Here is a 27,398-nt window from a genome sequence, read left to right as displayed (position 1 = left end):
TTTAGGCTGTATATCTTTTTATTTATCCTGTTTACACTGGTAGTCATCTTGACTGTGTACTGAATAAAAACCAAAGAATTTTGTACACTTCTTTTGTTTTGTACAATAAAAGATCAAGTGTGCATTAAGTACGCTTGTACATGACGATATTGTACATTATTTACATTTTTTCTCAGAATATCACCATGAAATTCTGCATTATCTATATACATATTGAAAATGTATCAGAAATATTTGGACTGTCTATTTTCTTGTATGCAGGATTTTTTTCTTTTTAGTATTCTAGAAAAAAATAGTTCTTCAGCAAGCTGTAGACAAATTGTAACCATGACCATACAGTTTTCTGAATAGTTATTCCAGCATCTTCACTGTCCCTCTTGTCTTGGTGTCAAAAAATACTGTACCAGGGTTTGACTGTAGCACCTTGGGGCTGTTAACAGTTAAGACTCTGTAGCTACACAGTTCCATTCACAGGTACTGGACTGGCGATGGACACATTCAATGTTATCTAGAAATCTTCCTCCTCTTGGGTTTCGGTGGTTTGACCTGTCTCTCTCTTGGTGGCATCTGGTGAACCTATGTAATCAGAAGCAGAGTATAAAAACACTCAGTACAATACAGAGTATTGTCACAGCAATGCCACAAAAACCAAGCAAAGATTTAACCGATGCAGGAGGTATCACACTTTAATAACTATAAATAAGGACAGCTGAGAAAACATTGTACATTTATCATTCCCACTGGAAATAACACAGAACAAAGCCTAGGACATACACTGCTGTTAAGCAATCTGAACAAGAAAACAGAATAATCCACTATTACAATCTGTTTTGACATTGTTATTCAATACATCCAGGCTGGTTTCAGTTTCAGCAGGTTTTTGGATGGCATCTATGTACACACACATGAAAAACTTTTTCTACAGTAAAAGGACCACTGAAGCTTTCATAAATAAGATCATCACTGTGAGCCATGTGATAAATATCACATTGAGTACATGTGTATTATTTGGCTGTTGTAAGCACAAAAGTTCTTGTGAAAGTAAAATATGTTTTATTGTCCAGTACAGATTCGCATTTAGTAGTGCAGATTTAATATTGTGTTTTATTGAGATGCATAAATTCTTCAGTTTGTCAGGGGGTATCTCCTATAAAACTAATATGACCTGTAAACTGTTTAGCAAGTAGATTGAGCACATTTCACATACTGGCATTACCAAATTTGAAAACTGTTAAGCCATTGCATTACTTGCAATTTAAAGCAGTTATATTGTACAACATGTGGCTCCAACATGTGGCATTGGCTTCTTTGATCATTTCAGGACTGCTAGGTCAGCGCTTGCATTAATTACTGTCAGGTAACCCAAAGAATCACAAGTCTTTTGATATACTGCTTTTTTATTCACAATCTCCATATATATTTTAGTCCCTGAAATTCTATTACATTTTCAAAACACAAACCTTCTAAAAGTGAAATCAGTGCACATGAAGCAGCAGCAGAGGGCGAGTTTGTTGTGATTTTTACGTAATATTTCAACATCAGCCTCCCAACAGACACAGAGCAGTGTCTTTGATCAACGCGCCTGTCACACTGCAGCTCAGCCGGTGGGCGAGGACAGAAAACAGGAGTTTGCTTCATTTCCGAATATTAAGTCCTGTTTAGCTCCTCAGTGTCAATGTGACTCTGACACAGAGGGCCAGCAGCAGAGCAGAAGAAGCAAGTGCACCAACAACAGACTAAAGGAAGACGGCTTCACCTGTCTACCAGGGGAGGCATCTACAGGAAAGCATGATACATTTTCATTTCAGAATGTTAACACACTTAAAATGTGAGTCTTTTAGCTGCCTTTTTAACACATGAATACACAAAGTCTAAATAATAATTACACCAGAAATCAGAAAAATGGGAAAAAGATAAAAATTGATACTCACACTGCCTGACATTTTGTCCAGCTCACTCATAGCCTCATGAATAGCAGCTTCTAAATGATTATTCAACTTTCCACTTCTAAGAGAAAACAAATATTAACAAACTCAATGTATGAAACAGAACTTTCCACATAGACACTAACAACTTTTCTTTCTAAAGAAAACTGAATATGCTCTATGCCTATTAAGCTATCTGTGGTTATCTGCCTAAGCACAATTATATTTTATTTGGAAAAATGTATATGTGCTGTTGTACATATGATCTACTGTTCTTTTAATTTCAAATGACAAATCTTTCCATTTTCAGGTCCAGTGGAAATCTGACAGACTTTACTGTGTAAACATCCACATCCACATCTAGTTAAGCATGCTCTAAACTGTCCCATCATTCCCCTTGACATGGGGAAGTGTAAGGAAAGCACATATTCTGCACAGCTTTCTGCAACAGTTTTGGGAACAATGAATGGAAGCCTTTTTTATTCTTTAAAATAAGGTACTGGAGGTGGGATAACACCTCTGGCTAGGGCAGATTTCACAGGAGTAGGAACAGGCAGTCTGAGGCTTCCTGGTCATGGTGATCACCCACCCCGCAGTTCAGTACTGAGTGCCAGTGTGTAAATTCACAGGAAAGGGAAAAACAAAAACTTCCCCATTCTTTAACTGTCTGGAAACGTCACAAAATCCTGCAGGATTTGGAGGAAGTAGCGCTTCTTTACAAAAACGAAATTTAAACCTGACACTCACACGGTCCGTAACCATAACTGTCCAATACCACATACAGTACCCACGTTTATTCCTACAAACGAAATTAATGCACTTATTGAAATAAGCTTTTAGGTTCTTGTGAGATGAATTTCACACTCCAGACTGCAAACATAGTATTTTTATGGAAAATATGGCCTACAATGTATGCTGCATTACATACGGTTCCTAGTTGAAACGGAATAATTATTTCAGAAATGACAGGAAATCCAAATACCATGCAATATTGTGGTCACACCTGCTACACTGTTAACTTAACAAGTCCATGTTGCCAAAATGTGTTGGCGATCTGCAATATTCCTGTATTAATTTTAATTAACACTAAGTTCCCAGCTATCAAACAGTTCATAGAATATTATAAAGAAAATAAATTAAGAATGACAATTATATGTCCCTTTCTCAGCCCTGCGACACCAACATAACATAAATGTCATCAAGCACTCCCAAGGAAACTCTCTGGAACAAAGTTCACCCAGCATCACTGTGTGGACAAGATAATACAAACTACAACAGGCACACTGTAAGAGTGGACGACTCAGAGTGAGGGGATCAGTATTAGCATTCCACAATTAGAAGTACACATAGATGTAGATATGGGCATTGGCATCCTGCATCATAAACTAATTAATTCACCATGAATGCCTTTCCCACACTTGTTAGAAAACAGTATGTTGAAGACCACGAAAGGGGTAATCACTGATGAGAAAGAAAAGTTTAACAACTTTGTTTCAGATGCACGGTGTACATCTGACGGTGGGCAACATGTATGTGTTCACCTGTACAGTCAGGAGACTTACTTTCGATTTCTCTTCCTAGCTCGGTTGAAGGCTTCTAGATCTTCAGTTAGTGTCTTCAGCTTCTCGGGCTCCACCTGAGTGAAGGTATGAACACCAAACCACATTACCCAGACCTGCAATTATTAAACATGTACTTCACTATTTTTCTTTTTAAACATATTAATGACCAACACCTTGTGTATCATACTCAGCCCAGCATTCTTATGTACATACCTAACACACATTAATCTGCTTATCATTTATGAATGTAGGCTCTAATGGGTCTTTATTTCACTGTTTTGAGGCTAAAATGCCAGGGTCTGTATATAAATGTCCCACATAAAGCCTCATTAATGCACTACATGACAGTTGAACTTGCAACGTATGATTAAAACTCCATCGCATATGTCTGTATCTTGATTCATTTATATAGTATATAGTAAATATTCAAACTGTAATTAAAAGTCTGTTGTTGAGCTAAAATGATCAAAGTAGCAATAAAAAAGCAGTAATTTGAAAGAATCTATCTAGGATTCCAGTTTACAGGACAGCAGCACAAGACGAGATTACAAAATGACTCACACAACCAAAGTGAGGTCCTCATTGCACACTCCATAATCATGATTTAAGGTCAATAAAGCATAATTTGCTTACAACAGACAGCAGCTCCTTAATTAACAGAAGGTGCAGTATGAATTGCATACAATGGGACAAGAATTAAAACACAGCTTTTTCAAAGCCTTTGCACCACACAGAGTAGCTCCTGGGATTAGTACAGATAACACTGGGGTGGTGTGGTTGCATGGGTTTCTCCACTCACATATCGAGGTTCATAAATGACCTGGGCTTTTATCTACTAAGTATAGTATCTAGAGTAAAAAAATAATTATGAAAACTGCCCCCTTGTGACACCTAGCTGTAATTCTAATGAGACTGGAATAAGATGCAATCATAGTCATGAAATGAGCAACATGCCTTTAAATGTATGTATGACTCATGACAAGGCTACACAGAGGCAAGCAAGATCCCACAATCAATGTCGTATTTAAGTGTTCACTCTGAACTACAACAAAGACATCAAAGGGTTCAAAAGGAGCAATTAATCGTCTTCTCCAAGAGTAAGGAGAAATCCACACTGGAGGCAGGTGGAAAAACGAAAGTTTGTAAGAGAAGAGTTGAAAAGAAATCAAATCAATGCCAAGTGCTGTCTGACATCTGAACTAAGATGCAAGTCACAGGCTGAACTTCGGTCATGAGACCTAGGACAGAAATGCAGAGGATATGAATCACTGTTTTGCAGAGATCCATGGATATTTCAAAAGGTTTATGGAGTCACGCCGTCAGTGCTAATTCCACCGTGTCAGTCTCGGAAATGGAGTAGTCCCTGTTTGAAAATTAAGCAAAATAGTGTCTACAGAGGCAGCTAGCTATCCTGAGAAATCCTGGATTTAATGCCTCTCGGGTTTCTCAAAGTGCTGTACGGGAACAAGCTGGATGCTGGTGCTAAGCAAGCAGGGAGTAGGGTATTGCATGAGTGTAAAGGGGAGACAGGGGTCCAGTGCCAGATATTTCAGATGCCCACAGATGAAAAGAACAGACATACACGCAACGACTAAAGAGACAATATCTTTGCAGAGGTTTGTCAATTGTCAGCACTGACGTAGTACTTAAACTGCGCCCACAACACATTTAACTATCCTATTTTTTAAACTGTTATTGGTTTTTTGCTTATTACTGTTTTGGCACATAAGGAAAGAGCCGCGGGCCTGTGATCATGCTTTGGAACAGTGCAAGGTACACTTCCTGCGTGTTGCTTTGGAACAATGACCCCCAGGGGTGTGCCTTCGACTTCTTTCCTTTGGAGTCACTGAGCTTCTCAAATAAAAGCCTCTAAAACAACTTGCCTCTGGGAGGAAAGAAAGCAAAAGTAATATTCATATGTGGCTGTGTGAAGAAAAACCTACTTTATAAATATCACAAGTGGGAAAAACTGGTGGGGAAAAAATAGGTGATTACAACAGCACACACATTAATTGCGAAAATGCCAGTGTGCTGAATGATTAGTGGGAAGAGAGTAGTTTAATGTATAAAATGCAAGAGTTTTTACTTTAGAGATGAGGCAGAATATACAGTAAGAAGGCTTTCAGATGAGAGGAGGGCCATCTAACCTGTTCATGTTCTATAAAATGCAATCACATTATGTATATAGTACTTAGAAAAAAATGTGATCTATTTAAAAAAATGAAATTCTATTTTCCCCCTTTTGTTACATAATATGGGAATTTTATTCCTGCTCATCTTCAAACATCACAAAAAGGTTCTCGTGCTTCGGCTGCTCCATCTATTCAAAAGGTCTCTACAGGACTGGAAGACCCGTGTCCTTGCAGACATACGCACCTTGCCCTGCTCACTGTTCTGGACAGCGGAGTTGTGCACCTCTTCTTCACTCACAAGTTTTCCCGGCCACGAAGGAAAACCCTTGATCTGGCCCCAGACCAAGTCGCCTACGTTAAACGTCCTTGGCCTGTAATGAATTAACTCGTTAGATGAAGGAGAGTCTGGGTTTCTTAAGTCCTCCTCACTGCTAATGCTTTTAGTGTCTGATGGGCTCGGCGCACACCCATTAATGCTCTCTGCACTGAAGTCCCCATTGTAATGGATGTAGTCTTTGACCAGAGACCCTTCCAAGCTGGTAGAGGAGCTGGGGGACTGATCTTCGGCGGCATGGTCCTGCTTGGGAGTGCTCAGAAGGACGCCGTAGCCCCTGCCTGTCTGAGGCTGGTTGCCATTGATGTGCGCACACCTCTCCACAGTTTGCTCCAGCCTGTCCTTGAAAGTGACCATAGTCCTCTTACAGTTGTTGACCTTGAAGTTCTCCTCCAGAAACCTCTTCTCGTTTGGCATTAATACTGTGTGGTGGTGACGGGGCAGCGGCGGCGGCGGCTGCAGCTGCTGCTGCTGCTGCTCCACAGCCAGAGGCAGCATGGTGGCGATGCTGTTAGGCCGCTCTGTGCAAGGGCTGCTGTGGACGTGGGCGGGGCACTCCACAAACTCCTCACACTTCCACGGGTTGCCCTCCACGCCAGGGGCAGAGTCCACCTCCCACTGCTTCCTCGGGGTGCTGCGACCGGGGGATCTGAAGTAATCGTGAGCCTCCGCACCCTCGGGTGTACTTTTGCCCTGTTCCGAGTTCTTCCGCACCCTCGGTCCCCTGGCGTTTCTGGCCCGGTGTTCGGCTTCCTGACCCGAGGGCCGCCTGCCATGGATTACTGCATTGACCGCATGGGAGAGGTTGACGGGGTCCCCGATGGAGGCAGTAAAGGCACTCATGGCACTCAGAGCAGGAATGGGGCTCATCTGGGTGGTGCTGCTCACGGTCGTGGTGATGACAACCTGCATGCCCTTGCTAGCGGCGTCCACCACTGCTTTGTAAATGGCATCCACAGAGGGGTCTCTGTCGGGACCGGGACCGGGACCGCAGAGGTTCTCCCGGGCAGCCTGCTCGGCTGCCTGCTCCACACCCTGGTGCTGGAGGTCGCAGGGCCCATCGCGGAACCGAGGGAGCGCCGCCAGGCCGGAGCTCTCAGGGAGCGGCAGCGCCCCCGGCTGGGCGCTCATCTGCTTGCTGGGAGCTGCAAGTTCTTCCGGCAAGCTCACCTGACGAGAGTGAAAGCAAACGTTAAAAAAGGCAGGTCCTGCTGCTCCGCAGGGGAAAAAAAAAACCCCAACAAAACAAGCTGGTGTCTGATAGTAGCACGAAAGTGAGAGAGACAAGCAGGCGAAATCACCACCGGCTGTTTAACTGGGAGGACACTGTCAGTGACCCCGGGGTCCTGTCACTTCGCTTCACGCACCTGGAAGCTTTGGAAGAGGCAGGCCATGGGGCTGGAGGTGTTCTCAGGAAAGGCGCTGTCAGGGAAGGCGTGCTGCCCCGGCAGCCCCACCCCCCTCTGACTGCCCTGCATGCCCTGCAGCAGCTGCTGTTGGCTCTGGTGAAACATCTGGTTGTTGGCCATCAGCGACTGCAGGCTGCCCAGCTGCGGGTCACCCAGACTGCTGGCCAGCGCTGAGCCATCGCCTACGAGACAAAGAGCAACCAGAAGATGAAAAGGCTGATCACCTGCTTCGTGGAGCTAGTTAATAAAGAAGCAGCTCTGGCTTTTCCTAAAATAATTTTTCATGCAAAATAAATATGAAACCTATACCTGCACTACATCAATCCAAACATTCCTACATCCAGAGAAAGAGTCAGACTATTTTTCTTCAAACATACTTGGCTAAGCCTTATGGCAAACAGATGCTAAAAATCGTTTAGCTGCATATAGAATTCTACACCCTTAGTCACACAACTTTACAAACATAAGGAAAATGTTAAGATTGAAACATAGCGTATTCTGATGTTCTGCTGTATAAGACTGTAGTACCATTTCCTGTTAATCTGTATATGTTTAATTTAGTACAGGGTGACTATGAACGGTTCTGCATTTCTCTTTTTAGAAATGTGATGTCATTAAGATTCATTTTTATTTCTTAGATATTCCTATATAAAATACACTTAAAAAGGTAGGAATGTAAATTGTTTCCCAACAACTAGAATTTAAATCATTTACTCAAAAAGGAGCAATAGAAGCACTGGATATGTTTGGTTTAAAACTTACATTAGTACGTTACTAAATTTGGTATTTACAGATGGGCAAATCCGAAAAAGGAATATCTCCATGTAATACATTGCTTATTCCTACAAACAAACCATCAAAAATGCACGTTTCAAATTTCTCATCTAATTAGTGGAAGAAAACGTAAAACCTTAAACGACGAGGATTCTCACCTACAAAACGTACACCTGTCTGATGATTAAATTAAAATCTACTTGGTACTTATTTACGAGCTCACAAAGCAGAAAACCTTGCTGGCTGCAGGAACAGGAGTGTGCTGCAGAAAACACGGAGATAGCATTCCAATACTGAACTGTTTTAATGGGGCACTCTGCCTAGTGTCACACAGAGACTGGACCAACCAGCCCAAAAACAGGAGGATTCCTAAATTCCCACTTTACAGAGCTGGGGGTTGACTGCCCTAAGGCTTTGATACACCCATCACACTCCTCCTGGACGAGGCACTGGTGTCTGCTTACAAAATGATCTTGGATGGCTTATAAAGATGCTTATAAAGCACTCTCAGCTTTATAAACTGAACATGGAGTTTACAAGTATGGAATACTTTGTATGATATCGCAGTTGCAGTGAGTAACAAGAAAATACACACTGGTACATGTTTAACTATCAGTCTAGCTGTGTAATCACTGTAACAGAATATTCACAGGTTTTCACCCCCTTCCAGTGACATCCCATTTTGTTGTTTTTCAAATTCCATATACACATCTATAAATATTTTTAATAAAAAAATTCAACGCTCAAACTGAACACTTATGAGTAAACCAAGTTCAATGTTAGTCAAAACAAAAAAATAATCCAAGCCTAACATATTTTAACTGCATATGTATTCACCAAACTTTAATTTAGGCAAACCTACAGTAAATTAGTTCAGGTGCACAAAATTACAGTAATACAATCAGCAGAATGGCCTCTGTCGGAGGGCATTAATAGTAGTTCACATGTTCCTATTTCAGAATAAACACTTAACTCCGTATGGTCCCTGAGGCAGGTTGTGAAGTTCATGCAAGTATTCAATCATGAAGATCACGGAGCTCACAAAAAAACTCGGGGATAAAGTTGCCAATCGAGAAAAAGGTTTGAAAACGCAGCAAATCTATCATCAAGAAGTGTGAGATGTATCATAGACCAGGCTGTCCCTCTAAGCTGAGCAACTGGGCAAGGAGGAGAAGGGTCGAGGGGCCACAGTGAAGCCAATGGTGACTTTGAAAGGGTTACAGAGTTCAATGGATAAAATGCGAGAAAAAGTCCATTAGTCAAAAAATATCCTGGTCCCTCCAGATAGCTGAAGGATGCCATTACTGAAAAATAATCTCACCGAGTTTGCGACAAAGAATTTTTGTTTTGCAGTAAGAGGAGATATTATTGGAAATTTTGGGGGGTCTAAATGCAAAGTGTTTTGTATCCCAACCCAGTGCATCACTCGGTCAACACCATCCCTCATGTTCAACACGTGGTGGCTTGTCAAGACCGAGGGGAAATGGATGAAAGAAAGTAAAGGCAAATCTCAGAGAAAAACCTGTTTCAACCTGCTAAAGACCTAAAACCCGGATGAAAATTCACCCTTCAGCAGGAATATAACCCAAAGCACAAGGTTAAATCTAAAACTGGAGTAGCATAACGAAGAAGTGGCCCAGTCTGACTTCAATCCAATCTCAATTCTGTACCAAGACTGGAAAAATGCAGTCCATCAGACCCCCAACCAACTTTACAGAGCCTGGCCAAGTCTGCAATGAACAAAGGCTGAAAACAGCACCATCAATGTGTGCAAAGTTGGTAGAGACTAAATCTCACTGCTGTAACTGCGGTCAAAGTGGCTTCCTGCAAATACTGACCAATACAGTACATCTGAGAAATAAAGTTTTCATTTCACATACAATACATTATTTAGAGTCATTTATATTGGGACGTCATTGTAAGGGGTTGAACACTTTACCAGGACACTGCATTCACAGTATGCTTAAAAGAAGTAAATACCAATATGAAGTGAGGCATTTGGGGACAGACTGCATTGAAGTGACTAAAACAGTTAAAATAAGGGAAAAAAATAAATAAAATATAATAAAAATTCCTAAAGAAAATAAAAACGGGAGATCATATCTAAAGATCACTCCATATCAACTTATGAATAACAAAACGTCTATAAGAGAATTTAATATTACATGCAATTTGCTCTTCCATGGCTTAAAACAGCGAAACTAACTACTCTAACTACTATTCAAATTGGAAGAATATCTATTTCAAATGAAGGTTGTATGTGGAAAAAATTCTATAATTGATGACTATGAATTAACAAATCATCCTAAAAATGTTTAAAGCCAATACTGCTTGGAAGAACAGAAAACTGAAACTGAACTGAATTACTTGTAGAGCTTTAAATAATTCATTATCAAGGCGGCATTAACTGACCACAAAAAATAGAATAACCTCATCTTTAATGTGAATAAGAACATGCTAAAGCAAACACCATCCATTTTCAATTACTGCTTTATAGTGAGAGGAGCTTGATGATCTGAACCCCAAGCCAGCAGGCACAGGGAGCAGAGCGCGCACACACTGCACAACCGTCATCTTCATCACAGCAAGGTCCTAGACTGCGAGAGCACACCAGAGCATACAGAGAACACCCACGGAAGACATGGGAGACCATGCAGACTCCCCCGAGCTGGGGCCCCAGGTTGGAACTGACCTCAGCTGAATCAGCGACCAGAAAAAGAATGACAACAGCCGGGTTTAGAATTACAGGGGGCGCTGCACAAGACAACACCCACCGGCACATGAATATATTCAACTATCAACTAGCAGGAGGAACAGAGGTAGCAGGCAAGAGGGGCTTGCTAGAATGCACAAGGACGTTTGTGTTATTTACGACGAATAAAAGTTTAAGTTTCTAAGGTGCAGCAATTTAACTCTGGTAGCATTCACCTGGAAAATGAATCAATTCTTCAAGCAGACCAGGAAATTTAGGAGGTTACCGATGTCTGGTTTCTTTACAGGACTGGTAGCAATGTCACACTTTGCAAGACAGCATTATTTACTATAGCTTATCTTCTATAACATTAGACTGAACACAACCAATTATAGCTCTATTCAGATAAAAGATAACCCCTGACTCTGTAATAAGGAGAAATCAATAGAAACATTAAGGGCCCCCAGTACATGTCTGAAGAGATACTTGAGACAAGTGTCCATTTCTTTGCTTGGAGAATAATACAAATATGCACAGGTACAGTATTAAAAGCTGCAATTAATTAGAAATTCAAGGAATTTTAACTGAATGCATTTCATCTATAAACCTAGCCTAACTCATATTAATGACAGATTTAAAAAAAAAAACATGTTCAAAAACCTGCTTAATCCTTGTGCTTACTCCACAGATTTTTCATGACAAGTTTCTGTTTGCAATCTTTCCCATGTTATTTTTGGAAAAATAATATCACTGAATCAATAAAAAAAAAACCTACAGATTCGGGCTATTTCCTTTCAGCTTAATACATAGATCCAAACTTCTCACCTAGTAGGATTTTTGGTTGTGAAGGGATAAACTGTAATGTAGTGTAGAAACTGAACCAAATCTCTCTTCAATGGCGATATCATTATTGGACCTTGTGCATGTCACTGATATGATGCCCCCAGGGCCAAACTAGGAGGCATGCTTTCATTGCTAACACAGGCACTAAAGCTTTTAAGGCACACATTTTCTAACTGTAATATTGTATGAAAATTATTCAGCTAATCCCATCTTTCCAGAAGTTTGAAATCTGAAAAAACAGGGAGCAAGAAAAGTTCATAACAGCATACTGGTCACAGAGCAAGTCATAACTGTCCAATCAATAATTCTTTGATCCCAACACACAACAGATAATATTTTATGGCAAGTTCTCATTAAGGAACCACATAATCCATGTACGACCCCACTGTATTATTCCAGCAAACTGCATATCAAGACTACACTCCCTGACAAAGCTGACCTACTCCACTTCTATAACTCTCCTCATCTGAAAAACAAGCCAATGAAAAGCCTGTGCCTTCTCCTCCCACAGATCTGTGACATACTGTACGCTTTCTTGTACCTGCATTCTTGTTCAGACCGCCATGGACGAGAAGCACACAGTGCTGAATTTAATCTCTGCTCAGGTGGAGTCCTGACACTGCTTCACAAACTACCAATGTTAATCCAATAACCTCCACACATCTGCTGCAACAAACATGAACGAGAAAGACGTTTTTATTGCTGCGTGCTAAATTACAGTGCAGGTATGATTCGTGGTTTAAAAAGAACACCACCTAATTGCTACACAAGTGCTATAACTCAACAACAATTAATCTTCTAATGGACAAATTAAGCCAATACTTATAACCACCTACCCATCGCAAATTATAAACCTTGCTCTAGGAAGTGATCACGTTTTGTTTATATGAGGCTTTCTCTTTTTGGTGGAAACTTTTTAAATTGTTATATTAGTTTCAGTGAGTGGGTCTGACACTTTATCAAGCAAACAGAGCATATCTGCACAGCAAAAATGAAGGTGATCAGATGGAAAGAGACTAGTCTTTATGAGTAACAGGAAGACCTAACAATACAAAAACAAAGAGCTAAGCACTCCATAGCGTTTTCCTAAAGAGACTGTCATACTATTCTGTGAGGAAAGCATGCAAAATGTATTTTAAAATCCAATCTTACTAAGCAGGCCTGTGCCAAGCAGAGGGTTCAGCAGCTGTGGCACCACTGAACCACTGATGAGCTTGGTGGGTCCTGTCGCGTTCCCAGAGTTGCTGGAAAGGTTCAACAGAGTCTCTGCCATTGACATTACAGCTGTCCCACCCAGTGAGGAGACAGCCATGGCTGCCACTGATGATGATGATGTAGTGGTTGTGGTAGTGGTTGCCTGGGAGGAGGTTGCTATGGGAACCTCGGGATGATTAGTAGTACTGTCCACTGCAGAGTTCAGGAGGCTTCCCAACAGCTGGGGATTCAAGGACATTAGCCCCGAGGCCCCAGTGACAGCTGGGAGGAGTAAAGGATTAGGAGCAGTGTCACTGCCTGAAAGACCCACTAAAGAGTTCATCAGAGGGTGGGAGAGCCAAGCCTCTGCTCTGTTGCCATCTAACTGGTTATGCTGCAAATGGTCTGGCAGAATGGGCATTGAAGTCATGGGAGGTAAAGGAGTGTCATCCTGCTGCTGCTGCTGCTGCTGTGACAAACCAGGCAGGGTCAGATTGAAAGGGGGCAATGGAAGCATGGACGCAGCCTGAGCCTGACTCTGCAGCATGGCTGCGAGGAGCTGGACAGGCGGCAGGGGCTGCCCGTCCGTGCCATTAGAGAGCAAAGCCAGAGCAGCATTAAGGTTGGGGTTTAAGATGCCCAGAGGATTGAGATTGACCTCGGGCTTGCTGTCTCCCGACGGAGCCGGTAACATGTTTAGCAGATTCTGGTTTAGGAGATGGTGCTGCTGTTGCTGCTGCTGCTGCTGCTGTTGGTTCATGCCTAAAGGGATGGACAAGGAACCAAGGAGGCTTGTGTTTAAAGGATTTGTAAGACTGCGGTTGCCTGGATTATTTTGTGGGATCTGAAGCATCTGCTCCTGTCCCATGAAGGGAAAAGCGCTCCCCATAGGTAACTGGCCTTGCAGTGGATTGCCTCTCGAAGTTCGGACAATAACTCCGTCCTGCATTACAGAGGTGGTCTTGGTGATGGCAGGCTGATTGGCACCGGCTACTGCCATGGAAGATGATGGGCCTGAACTTCCTGAAATACACAGAAATAAAGACCGATTAGGAGATTTCTGCCTGAGATGCTTCTTTACTAACATCAGGAGGCAGTGCGGCCAATTGGCTAAGGCTCAGGACTTAAGGTAATCAACAGCTGGACGGGAACATCGTCTCCCGGCGATGCGGCGCTAGGACTGGTAAGAATCTCTGACATTCCCTAAGGCACAGAGTTAAGGGTGTGAAGAAGAAAATAGATTTAAGGAGAAAAAAAAGGAAACAACAGTATTTGCATTAGTGACAACCACCCTAATGCTGTGAACACAAATGCACAGATATTAGCTACAAGGCCAACAATTAACCCAGGAATAAAAGAAAAAAACAACACCAAGAAAAGACACAGTACTAAAACTAAAGTGTCATCCATACCAGTGTTTTGTGTGGTGCCCTTTGCCACCTTGCTTGTATTGTAAGATACAGATAACAGCGTGGGACTGAACTCATCTAAATGTCAGATAATTAAAATAATCTATTCGCTATATACATCCACACCTCTTTTTACGCATGTTCTTTAAAAGAAAATTCGAGACGACAAAGCATGTGAATTGTCACCTGTATTTCAAAATAACAAAACCCAACTTCAAAACTACAAAGAACTTCATATCAAGGATATGAAGAAAAACTTCAAAACCTCTGCCAAATGTAGAGAGTGAAGAGGAAGACGTAATGGCACTGGTTTCATATGAAGTCTTCACATCACATTCCTCTGACTATGGGCGAGAGAGCAGAGCCTACAGAGTGGCACAAGAGGCAGGTGTGATACAGTTCACCGGGTCTTGCATTGTGCATTCTTCGCTATCGTGTGCACCCTTACTTTTCGTAAGGATATTATTTTAGACTTTATCATGGATCTTAAAGGTGTTGAGAAAACAAAAATTGTGAGTGTGTATTTACATAAAAAGCAAATGAAGTGTTTAAGTACAGTACTTAGGATGCCTGTACTTAGTACTTATGATTAATGATGTCTAACTAGGTAAGCAGTGTTTTTTATTACTAAAATCACAAACCACAGTATGAATGTTAGCTATTATTGCTTCTCCTATCATTTTTGGTGAAAAAAGTAAAAGTAGGGGTAAGTTTTTCCGGGGTCCAGAACCGATTGTAATTTTTCCCCCATACGCAATAATGGAAAAAGGTTTTTCTCATCATGAATTTTCACTATACGAAAGGGTTTCTGGGAACGAATTACATTCATAAAAGGAGGTAGGGTGTACTCTGATCCAAGGATCTGAGGAAACCCCACTGTGAAGATTAAATGAAATACTGAATTTGGGGATGAAACTGGTAACAATGTCAGGATTTTCCTTGGTCTGCGAGACAAACATCACCTCTCCACCCCAAAGCTGTGGACAGCTCTGTGCTGATGCGATAGGCATGCTGGGATAGGTGAAGCAACATGTACTAGAGCCCTCCATCTTAATGAGGACAGAGCACTATGAGTTTCACAACTCTTGACCTTTCACTGGGCTATGTGATGAAAGTGTTGAAGAACCTTTGACACAATTAAGAGCCTAATTCTAAAAAATGATCACAGACACTAACACAAACTGAGGTATCCCATCATGAACAGATTTCAAAAGACCCGATTCTGAACATTGTCTCCACCAAGAATATTATCTGTTTATATACATTTATTGAAAATATTTAAAAATTGAACTTTTACTTATGACAATAAGAGTTGCCGTTTATTTCTTCCAAGTCTGTATCTTAGAGCATGACAACTCATTAATTTTCCATATTTATTCGGTTTTAAGCATTATAAATAAATCCCATAGTCTTTTAAACCAAATAAAATATATTACATCTTACATTTACATTATTTAGTTGCGTAATTGTAATCTGATGCAGAAAGTAAAAAAATACATATGCAACATGGATATTTATTACGCCTGCTACAGTTACTACACTGTTACTTTGATTACAGTTTTCAGTTTTTATTAATCACTCACCAATAGTGAACACGGTTACATGATTCTAAGGATTAGCTTAGCTTGAGTATATAGGGTTGGGCAAAGTATTTTTGTAATAAATAATGAGCATATGCCAGTCAGATGTATAATACCCATTTGTCAGCTGCACTTATTTCAGCATCTTTCACTGCTCATCAAAACTTGTGTCTCCTCTAAAGGCTAACAAGCCGATCTCTGAAGGTTAAAAAATGAGAACGATTTATAGAAAGTTAACGACAATGCACATTGCTAAACCCCAGAGCCTTGAAAGCAGTCCCTGTCAAAGCATTCAAACTACCGAATCTCTTTTTTTTTAGCTGATCAAATGTGATCTCAGCCACATTATGAGAACAGAATGATGTCACAGTGGCACCTTTGCTTAGAGGGAATATTAGGGTCAAAGAAAGGTGTAAACAGTCACTGCTTCAGTGGGTACCTGCTGTCCCCTGGCAGCCAGCCACTTGGACGGTCATCTCGCTGAAACACAGCTGCCACCTGTGAGTTTGCGAGAATAAATTAATCATGGGCTGATCCAAGAGTTTTCAAGCACACGTTTGATGAGGTTATTCGCATCAAAGACTTCCTTCACATTTTCTGAACACAGAGATCTTGCTAGTCGAAACATGTGGTTTGATCCAGCATCTGTGAGTGAATGTTCCCGGACATTCCCAAATCCGTTACTGCATGAGCTTGGTGAAGCCAGAGTTTATCCCGGATGCTCGTTTGGTTGTGTGCTGCAGCTTGTGAGAGGCAACATTCACCCAACTCCACCTGCTAAAGCTGTCCCCTGGCTTATACCTGCAGCAGCAGCAGACCTCTGAGAAGATCCCGTAGCACAGAATGACAATGCAGTCAGCGCTTTCACTGGTAAATAAGTGCCATTAATTTTATTCTCTGCCTGTTGTGTTCTTTGCCGGATACAGTAGGTGTAAAACAGGTGGCTAAGGAAAAAGAAGGATTACTACTTCTTCTACCTGTACTTTTAATTTCTCTGCAATTTTCTATTAAGAAGTACAAATGTTTGGTTATCAAAAGTTTATGACCTATCATTCAGCTATTCTGAATTCAGTTATTGCCATTATTTAAGCTTTCTTCATTTGAAGGAGTCAGAGTTGGTTATGTGCTGTGCTCCTACATCAGCTGTTATAATGGAATCAGCTGGTTGCACGAGTCACTACAGAAATATCTAACACAGCCTGTGTAGATGAGTGTGAAATGCAAAATGTGCACCTCTGTGCCAGGCTGTGTAGTTTCAAAGAGATACACACCTGGTGGCATGAAGGCAAAGCAAGGCTCTGAATTCACACTAAGGAGGATCAAAAATATGAAAGTAATTGAACTTTGCATTTAAGCATTGCACCCATCAAAATAAAACCCCCAATGTAGTTCACAAATAAGCTCCAGAAATTACGTAGACCAAAAACTTGTACTGGGGGCATTAAAATAGGATTACAGCATTCCACCCTTTCAGACTGTGATATTTTATGTCTAAAGTTGTAAAAGCCTCTGGAACTGCCAAGTGATAACCTAGGTAAGAGGGCATTGGGGTACCATAACAGATCTCATAATTGTTAAAATTTGTACTAAAACATGAATCTCATCCCCGGCACTCCCCCAAAATCCCCATAATAGGTTTAGAAATAGAAGGACTAACAGGAAAACTAGATTCCATGTGACCACCCATTCAGCTGGCATTGGTAAGCTAGGGGCATGGACTCAATATATTGCAGAGGCATCAACACTTCCAAGGAGCAGACGTGCACCTGTACAGTAAATGCAGAAAATCAAGAAGGAGAGGGTCAAGGTGAAAGTCATCCACAATGTGCCCAAAGCTGTTTCTTTCACCTGTGGTGAAAGTACACAGGCTAGAAGTCACACTAGCAGATGGATATGAGAACCATATCACAGGGAATCCTTAATTCAGCACCAACAGTGTTGTTACTATAGCTACAAACATGCTCTGAAAATCTTTAAAGTCTATCTAGGCTAAATCTTTTATGAGAAACAAAAAGCCTTTTTTTATGTTGTTCTGTCATTAACTGTGGAATTCTCACAGATTGCAGGAAAGGACATCACTATGGGAAAATAGACTAAGCTTCAGAATGAAGGCCCTTTATCCATTGCTAGGAACGCCTGGCCTTCAGTAGAGCTTTTAAATCAATACTGTTTGCCATGGGATATTACTGACAATTTCTCATTGACTGACTTCCATACCTCCAACTTAAGCAATTCCAAAAAAGGAGATTGTAATGAAATCAAAAGAGGCTTTGTCCATTTCATCTGACAAGTTTAGATCCAGAGTTCAATACTGTAACACATACTGTAAATCATGTTTCATATGAAATGATATGTGTGCCTCACTCTGCATGAAGGGCTTCCATGTGGAAGCCATTTTCTATGATTTTTCTCCAACATTTATAAGAACGTTGACATTGATTTTTCTATCACTAGGTTGCTGTCTCCTATTAAGCGACTTTAATTGCAAGAGAAAACCCATTTAAAGAAGCATTAACCTTTAAAAGTAAAATTTATTATGCAAGATTTTACTTGTGAAAATGTCACAAGAATATTTCAGGATGTTGATGACTGGGGGCTTACCGTCAGAATTATTTCAGTAGCTTCTTATTTTAATGAAGGTGCTATTTCACAAAGTAAATCCTTGATCTGTCAATAAAACATACCCTAAAAACACATTCAACACAACTTCAAACAAAACAAAAACATCCGTACAGGACAGAAAACGAATTGAGCCACCGTGTAACCTAAACATCAGATTACAAAAGCTACATAACACTATATCCAAAAACTAGACAGGTTTGTCCTTCAAGACTTCATATAGGCAGAATACCTTTTAATATACTTCACACAGAATTCTAGTATTTGGTGAAGGGCATAAGTTTTAATTAAAAAAAAACTGATTGCTCGTACAATACCATGATAAGAAACACTTCCAAAAGAAACAAAACCCAAACATACACATGGAAAACAATAGCAATGAAGTGAACCGGGTACCCCAGTCAGACACATGCTCTGTGCTGCTGCACTCTCATTGTGGGCTTTGTCAGTGACAGTGAATTAAAATAGAATCCTCCCATTTGGAAAATGTTGTAACAGCTGAGCAAATGTGCTTCAGCCTGATAGTCCTGTGGAAATATGAATATTGAAAGGTTATGTTGTTTTACGAACAACTTTGATGTTTCTTCTAAGTCCTGCTGTAGTTATTACTTTCTAAAACTGGCACAGAGGAGTCTACACTGAGAAAGCCCCACTACTACTGCTCTAAGAATCATTATCAGAATGAGTCATTCAAGTTCAAGACTAGTCAACAGAGGCAAAATGACTTTGGAAAAGGAGGCTTTAATTATTTCTAAAGTGCTGAATACTATTTCACTGGGAATATTTACAAAAGAATATTAAACAAAACACAATATTCTTCTTCAGACTTCAGAAAATCCCCTATTGCAGTGTTAATAACCTAATATTCATATTATCATAGATATAGAGTATAATTAACCCATTCTGTGTCTGCTAAACCACCTTTTTTCTGAAATTGCTTCCAGTTATCATTTTCTGAAAGAAACGGTATGCTTTTTTTATTGCTCCATAGAATGTCAGCACTAGAACCTGCCACTTGTTCACTCCTCAAAACTCATCGTTGTCAGTTTTGATCCATCCTTACGTTGGACAGAGCTCAGTGGAAACGAGAATCCATGCTTTCGTATAGACAGGAGTGGAAAACTGTCGTGCTGTTCTAACCAGACACCCTCAGAGAACTGAAGCCAGGCTTCCATTAAAGGCAAGATTACACCAACTTCTGCCCCACTTGATTGCAGCATGTTTCAAATGTCATATGAGGGCAGATGTTTTTATGCTAGAGCCTTCCTGTGTCCCTGGTGGAGAATTGGTTTTGGAATTTGAGCAGGTGAATGTTTTGACTTGGGGTATGAGATGCAATAACACACAACAGCCCCAGGGGTTACTCCAAGAGTCCACTGGTTTCAGCTCAGTCTTTGCAAAGTCAGGTACCTTCTGACTGAGCCCATGATACCTTCTGTCCCAAGGAGAGGGTCTCTCCCCCTAGAAACATTATTATTCCCATTCTGATTTTGTTTAGAAGCACATGGATCACTTTTGTGTCCACATGGCTCACACTGATATCCTAGCTGACTTTGTTAGGTAAACACTTTGCAAGCCTTTATAAGACATTGAAATACCTGGAACGAAAGAAAGAACATCCCCCAAAATATGTTACCAACAGCTGCACATTGTCATGTTGTCTGAAAGGGCTTAAAACATTTAATTAAATATGAAAAATGAAATTTAATTTTGCTTACAAGACAGTTCAATTGTTGACTTGTTAAAAGAAACTGCATCACAAGTGATGCTGAATTTAAGCAGCTTGTGGATTTTTGAATAACAAGTCAGACTAATAAAAACATAAATTAACAGAGAACAATGTGCATTTCCAACTGCACACTGCAGCTTTAATGTACTATTGGAAGATTCTGTCCCACCTGTCATTTTTAACTGTTTATGACATCATCCATTGATTGCAGTGTCTTGAATATCAAGTGTCACTTCAAAGAAAGCTTAGCTGACAGCAGGCTCCTCTTTCTTTACACAATTATTTCCATAAATTAGTTAAATATTTAACACATTATTAAATATTCAAAAACAAACTGCATGCATCAGCCCTTGTTAAACTGTAAGTATCTATATTCTGTGTTCAGTTGAATTCCTGTAGATTGGATTTGAAGTAAACAATTATATTTCAGGCCAGCATGAATTCACTTAAATATCTCACAATTTAAAAAAAAAGTCACACTAGAGGCACTGCTTAAAAAACATTTCTATATTAAAATGTTTAAAGATTGCTTTCTAAATCACATTGTATTAAAGAAGAGCAAAAGGCTGCTTCCTTCTATAAGTTATTCACTCTAGTGTAATGTCCCAATGCCTTAACATCTTGCTATCCTGCCACTGCCTCTCCAGTCAAGCATTTGTTTGTGTGTTTTATCAGCAATGATATGCCAGACATGCAATGAGCTTCATTTATATAGCAGAAATGGAACTTGCAGAGCTCCAGAAAAAAAAGTTTGTTGTTAGTGTTCACAAACGGAATTACGGGTCAGGGTAAATAGCAGTGTTTCAGTTTCTCATGTTATTCTACATGAGAAAAAATAATGTACTTCAAGAAGACAATGAACCCCACCCAGGAAAGGTAAAAATGTCTTTGGAATCAGATAATTCAGCTTGCAGAATAAATTTCTGTATTAAACAATTCACAATAAAACCACGTTCCTTGGATGGTTGCTTCAGATTTTAGGCAGAAAAAACTAAAATTAAACTGAATGCTAATTCAAACATAATAATTAGTCAAAGTCTGACTGAAATAAACTGAAAGAAATGTGTTCATTTTTAAATACTTCTGAAAACAGAAGTTACAAAATAATGGCAAGCACATTACCACATATTCAAGTCCAAGCTTTACAGAGTTACCGCACAGAATGCAGTTTTATGACATGTCAAAACTAAATATGGAAGATTGCAGAACTAACCAAATAAACTGTTATTTTAGCTTAGTCTTACAACATTCCCCACAAAAGCCTGTAAACAGCAGAAGGCTACACAGGGACAATGTGCTCAGTACGCTTTGGTAGAAGTTTCTTATAAGGAGTGTGAAAAATGTTTAAACACATGGAATGTTACTTTAAGGACAGTTGAAGAAACAAGTTCTACAATGCACAGTACTGTTCAACGGGGCAAAAAAGGATAGTGTGGCAATTATAGGAGCAAGGAAAATCAGTTCAGGGTTTTGTCAAGGTCCTCATTTTAACCAAGCACCGCAATAAATAAAAAACTTGTATTTCACTGTATCCCTTCACTTTATTTAACAAAAAAGTTTTTTTTGGGGGGGGGTCACATCTCCTGTTACATTAGTCTCTGAACCCACCTCATGTTAATTTAAATGCTCCCTGTGTATTAATCAGTTTGCCCTTAACGGATGGGACAGTACGAGAGAAAACCAGCTCTGGTTCAGATTAGTGCTGTAGAAATTCAATGGCTTTAGTAACTGGGTTACTAGACTCTTCACTTTCTAGCACACCATAACTCATCACCCATAGAGGGTGCACATGAGTCTCCTTTAAATAAGACTGCAGTAATAGAGGTTCTGACTTAATACTACAATAGGCTTCAGTGTATATATAAAAATAAGGACTGGAAAAAAAAATCAAGAGATGTACACTACCCAATATTTTAATTAAAAAATATGTGAGAACTCAAACATAAACATACACATTTTGTAATGTTTCCATCACCTTCGAAGCAACCTACCTTTTCTACTTATTACACTACGCTAGCCACATCAGCTGGTCTTAAAATGATCTGCTGCAAAAACTGTGGTTGGGTAAAAGCCAGAAACGCACACGAGCCATTTATTCAAAACACAGGCAGGCGAGACATTCATCTTCATCTCAAAACACAGGCTTACCTGCATCAGAGATCCCTCGCCCACAGTTGCTTCCATTGCTGTTTGGTACCATTGGTGCACAAACTGCCTGATTCCTTGAGTGGGACTTGTTCTGCTGTTGCTGCTGATGGTGGTGGTGATGGTGGTGGGGAAGATGTTGCTGGTGAAGGTTGGGATGGCCAAGGACAGAATTCCCTAAGGCTACCCCCGCCTGTCCGAGCACCCCACAATTCCCGGCAGCCTGCATCTGGTTCATCAGACCAGCGAACTGGCCATGCAGGACGTGGCCTCCAGTGTGAACCAAGTTAGTGTCAACATTTGGGCAGCGCATTCCTTCCCTTCTGTTATGGAGGTGCTGCACTGGCAGATTTTGTGCTGCAGCGGGTGTCAAACTGTTGTCTGCAAAATGGAGCTGACCGGAGGCGCACAGCATCCCTGAACTGGAGCTCACACAACCTGCCCCGTTATTTCCAGCCATATGGGAACTCTGACAGCTCATAGACTGAAGCAACTGGGCCATGGAGTTATTTGGGGGGAGGGAACCTTGTCCTGCTTTCCTCAGCTGGTCAGGCAGTGCAGGCTTGGATGCACCTGAAGCACTCATCTGAGACTTCAACATGTTGAAAACCGTGTTGGTGGACTGCTTTCGCTTTCTTAGAGGATCCTTCTGTTGAGCCATAAGCTTGTCGCGTAGTGCTGCACGCCCGCTCTGCCCTTCATTCACTGCCAGCAACATGTTGGAGTTGGGTGGAAACATTGTATTTAAAGTGCTGTGCCCTTCCCCATTGCCACCACTTCCCACTGGACCAGAGCTGCTGCTGCTGCTCCCTCCACTGCTGCTGTTATTGTTGCCAGTCATTTTGTTTTGATTTGCTAGCTGTGCTTTGGCTGCTGCTGACAGTAAACTACTGGCTGGAAATGAAGCAGCGTTATGCTGATTCAAGATCTGATTAAAAGGCATTCCCAGCAGACCTGGGTGATTCTTTTGTGGAACATTTCCGGCAGAAACAGGTGGAAACATTGAGTTGGGCTGAGTGTTGAGAACATTGCTCATTCCTACGAGCAACTGGTTAGGCATGTCTTTGTACTGAAGGAGCGCATCTGGCTTTGTAGATGGGCTTGAAGGCATAGAGGGCCTTGGAGATCCCATGGAGGACCTGGGAGACCTGGGAGGAACTTTCATGCTGCCGCAGGTCACCTGTGGACCCGACGGCATAATGAAGCTTCCGTGGTCTGATGAGGTGGAAGATGAACGTGACCTTTGCGGGGATACCTCCATCCTCCCCATAGCGGGCCCCATCATGTGCACTGGTGAGGTCACTGGGGAGGGCGATATAGAGGTGGAAGCTGTGTGCTGACCCCTCTGCATGTGACTGCCGTGACCGATGGGACCGGGCTTGACGGTTGGCAAAGGGAGATTACTTGGCAAAGGGACAATAGCGGGGGGTATGTTTACATTCATCATAGGTACCTGAGAGTGGACATTTGATTGGAAGTTTGCAGGGTTCATCACCACTGGGTTCTGGTTTACCGGCTTACTGGGAATGGGATCCAGAATGCCAAGAGGGTCCTTTTCTGAAGTTATCTTTTTCTGAAGAGCACAGGAAGGGGGCAGGGAAGGTGGGGGTGGAGCATGGGGCCCTTGCTGGGGCTTATGGTGAAATACTGCACGCGGCATGTCCATGTTAGCAGGGAAATTACACATGGGTTTTTTCATTATAGGGCTTTTTGTTGCGACAGTAGGAGAAAGAGGTATATTAGTCCTCCCTGCCATGGCGCAGGACGACTGTGCAGGGGAGGTCTGGAGCATGAGGGAGGGAGGAGAAAGCGGAGTCCTGCTGTTCATGTGAATGGGGCTAGAATTCTTTGCTCCATGAAACCCGGGATTGTTCCGTGCAAAAACATCCGGGCTCCCCAGAGGGTCAGTTCTGGGAGACAGGGAGCCATCACCATATATCTGCGATCCAGAAGAGGCCGGGCTCAGCATTCCACCGTGGCTGCCCCGGTACGGAGACTTCTGCCCATGCTCGCTGCTCCCCAGCCTCTGTCTCGGATAGCCAGCGTAGAGCTCCTGTTGCTGACCTGCTGTTAACTCCTGCTGGTAATGCCTCTGTCCCACCATCATCATCTTGAAGGGGATCTTACACTCCGGGACCACGGAGTTAGGTATTCCGTCGTGCGATTTATTCTTTATTGCTCGAGGAGTTGCAGAACGTGTAGGAACCATGGGGGTTGCGCCTGAAATTCAGTTTAAAAACACAAAATATGATCATTTTGTGATCTGGAACACCCCAAGAACCATGTTATATATTTTTTTGAAACTTTCAAGGTGCTCAACTTTCTAAATATATTAGGGATTAGCTGTTACTCAGCATAATTTGGGAGAACACATACATACTTAAAAAGCAAGGCAAACCAATAGCAGAAATAGATTCATAAATGGAAAAGAAAAAATTAGTTGACATGATATAATCCCAAATATATACATATATTTGAATTCATGCAATAATTCCCAGTCAAAAACACAATTATGTATTATATACAATGGTATAAAGGAAAATGTAACATAAGGCCCATGAACCTCATTAATGACATATGCTTTATTTCAAGATATAGCAACATTATCAATTTGCTACTTCAGCTAAATGCAGAACACAATGTTAACAAAATACCCTGAATTTTCAGAAAGCTTCTTTGTCACCTTTTTTGGAATCTTTTGTAAAGTAGATTTAAATTTTTCCTACATTCATAAAAACACAAAAAAGAAGTCTACAATATTTCCTAACATACACAGCCAATACCACACATATCCAAAAGCAGTTGGAGCACCGGAGCGGTCTTTTTTCCCTTTTTAACTTTACACCGGCTCCTGACATGGGAAGGAGGAAAGGTGTCGTCCAAACGACTTAGGTGATAAATTAAGTAAGAGCTCAGCCGGAACTAAGAACAGGAAACTGAGCAAAAATACAAAGATCAAATTCGCAAAAACCTCAGTGTTACATAAAACAACTGGTGCACCGCTCTGCTCCGGGAGAACTACAAGCCAGCAAGCCGCAGGTGAAGCCTGCTCTGCAGCCTTGAACCAGACAGGCTGTTGATTACTTCAGGCAGGTAATAAAGCTCCAGTGGAATGAAATCGCAGCAGCGGACCCCCAGACCTAGACCCGCGGGCGGCTGACACAACCCATACATACTTGTGCCTCCGCCGGGACTGGTCAGGACTAGAGAGGGATGTGGCGTCTCCATGCTCTTGTGCAGCGTGGCCACCGCAATGATTTTCCTTTTGTGGATGCAGAGCTTGGTGACGTCCTCATCGGCTTTTACATCCTCCGCTGTTCTCTGCTTGACAGCCGCCCCAGGATCAAAATTAAACACCTAGAGAAAGCATTTCTTTATTCAGTTTGTTAGCTTTTACAGCCATTCGCAGAGCCTTCTGAAGCATATATTTGCTATGCATCCCGTCTCTGACCTTGCGCATTAAAGCGTCAAGCTGAAAAAGACAGAGAAACGCCGGCTGATTAAAATGAACATCTGAGTTCACAGTGTGGAATTAAATTTGCTTTAAAAGCCGCTCGTAAAAGAACAGTGAAATGGATTTATCAATGTCTGTTCATTCGAACAAAGTACAGTACTGTGAAGATTTGCCACCCAATTAGTCTGTACATTAACTGCAAAGGGGCAGGCTTTTCAAATTTGCAACAACGAGAAAAGTGTTTACCTAAATAATTTATATCCAACTCTGTTACCTGATAACACACGAAAAATCTAGATTAAAGTTAATGTGATCTCATGAAGAAAGCTCTCAAATCTAATGCTCAATACAGATCATGGTGGGATGAACACTGCACTAGGTGAAATTGCAGATATGTTTCAATATAAGACTGATCTTTGATAAACTGTACTAGGAAATCACAGTGTTTAGCCTGGAAGTTCTGAAATTGACAAACGGAACTGAAATTTTGCTGAACAAAACTGTGTAAAGACAGCACCCCGAAATGCACTGTTATTATCATCACAAGTGGCAATCTTTCACTAGGATCCTCATCTAACAGAACACCACAAACTCTCAAGAATTTAATTTAATTTAGCTATTATACATCTGGCAATGTGATTATTTTGACCACTTATTGGTTCTGTGAGCTACCGAGCTATATAAACTCTGCAGCAACTAGTGTGTTGTGCCCTTCTCTGTGGCTCTGTAACACTACAGCCAGCTTGGTTTTTGGCAACCCCTGTTGCCATGGCAGCATGGGAGGAGTCTGTGCAGCTAGAAAATAAACTGTTATATAAAAATGGAGGCAATGTGTTTGTTTTAAATGACAAATGTAAAATATGCAGCACAAAACTTTTTGAAAATAAAGGACATTAATGCCAGCAGCGCATATGACCTGAATGAGAACAGAAGCATTAGCACGCCTCTTGCGGATATGGGGCGTACCAGTCTGCACTGCACTCTTGCAAACAACTCAGACTACTCCTCGAGCTGGGCTACAATCAATTACCACACTGCAGAAAGCAATATAGTTTTATGACACTAAAAAAAACAAACAAACAATAAAAACAAATCCTCCTTCTGGGGACCCAGGGAGGGGGCCCTTGAAAGCTTCATGGCCGAATCGTTGAGGGGGGTGCTCAGAAGTGCCCACAGAGGGTGGCAGGCTGCTGGTGGGCAGCAGCGCACTGCACAGGGCCCGGCTGTCTCCAGGCGCCTGACTGCCGACTCTAGCAGGGCCAGCTGCTCAGCTGCTCCAGTGAGGACTGACCGCACCAGTGCGGCGCTGCCTCCGTGGAGAGGGCTGCAAGAGCTCAGCCTGGCGGGGTTGTGTGAAAACCTAACGGTTCGCAGGCGAAGCGACACCGCTGTGGCCATGTTAATTCATGGTCACTCAGAGCAGCGCTGCAGAGCGCTTCACACGGTGCCCCGCCCAGTCGACCATACTGTTCCCGCACTCTTCAAGGACAGCCGCAGGCAGCATGTGGAGCGGTGGCTCTGCGGCTAAGGATCGGCGCCTGTGGCTGGAAGATTGCTGGTTCAAATCCCACCGCCGACAGAGGAATCCTCCTCTATT

The 27,398-nt window shown here is 41.6% G+C and overlaps 1 protein-coding gene across 5 annotated transcripts in view; it reads right to left on the bottom strand.

Moving 5' to 3' along the window:
• mbd5 (methyl-CpG binding domain protein 5) overlaps nt 1-27,398 on the bottom strand; it is a 59,127-nt gene continuing 31,729 nt past the window's right edge. Inside the window, exons 4-12 of one of the 5 annotated variants that reach the window (XM_015358553.2) lie at nt 25,524-25,704; nt 22,351-24,567; nt 12,824-13,888; nt 7,321-7,544; nt 6,087-7,123; nt 5,864-5,990; nt 3,488-3,600; nt 1,932-2,007; nt 1-576 (exon numbers count right to left, since the gene is read on the bottom strand). In XM_015358553.2, the coding sequence (XP_015214039.2) occupies nt 505-576; nt 1,932-2,007; nt 3,488-3,600; nt 5,864-5,990; nt 6,087-7,123; nt 7,321-7,544; nt 12,824-13,888; nt 22,351-24,567; nt 25,524-25,704 (5,112 nt within the window). In that variant the 3' untranslated portion in view covers nt 1-504. Of the gene's footprint in view, nt 577-1,931; nt 2,008-3,487; nt 3,601-5,863; nt 7,124-7,320; nt 7,545-12,823; nt 13,889-22,350; nt 24,568-25,523; nt 25,705-27,398 lie in introns of all 5 variants that reach the window. The other 4 variants (XM_015358549.2, XM_015358551.2, XM_015358554.2 and 1 more) reach the window with 4 other exon arrangements.

This window comes from Lepisosteus oculatus, chromosome 12 (assembly GCF_040954835.1).
Source record: "Lepisosteus oculatus isolate fLepOcu1 chromosome 12, fLepOcu1.hap2, whole genome shotgun sequence".
Taxonomy (NCBI): Eukaryota; Metazoa; Chordata; class Actinopteri; order Semionotiformes; family Lepisosteidae; genus Lepisosteus; species Lepisosteus oculatus.
This window is presented reverse-complemented; position numbering and strand designations above follow the sequence as displayed.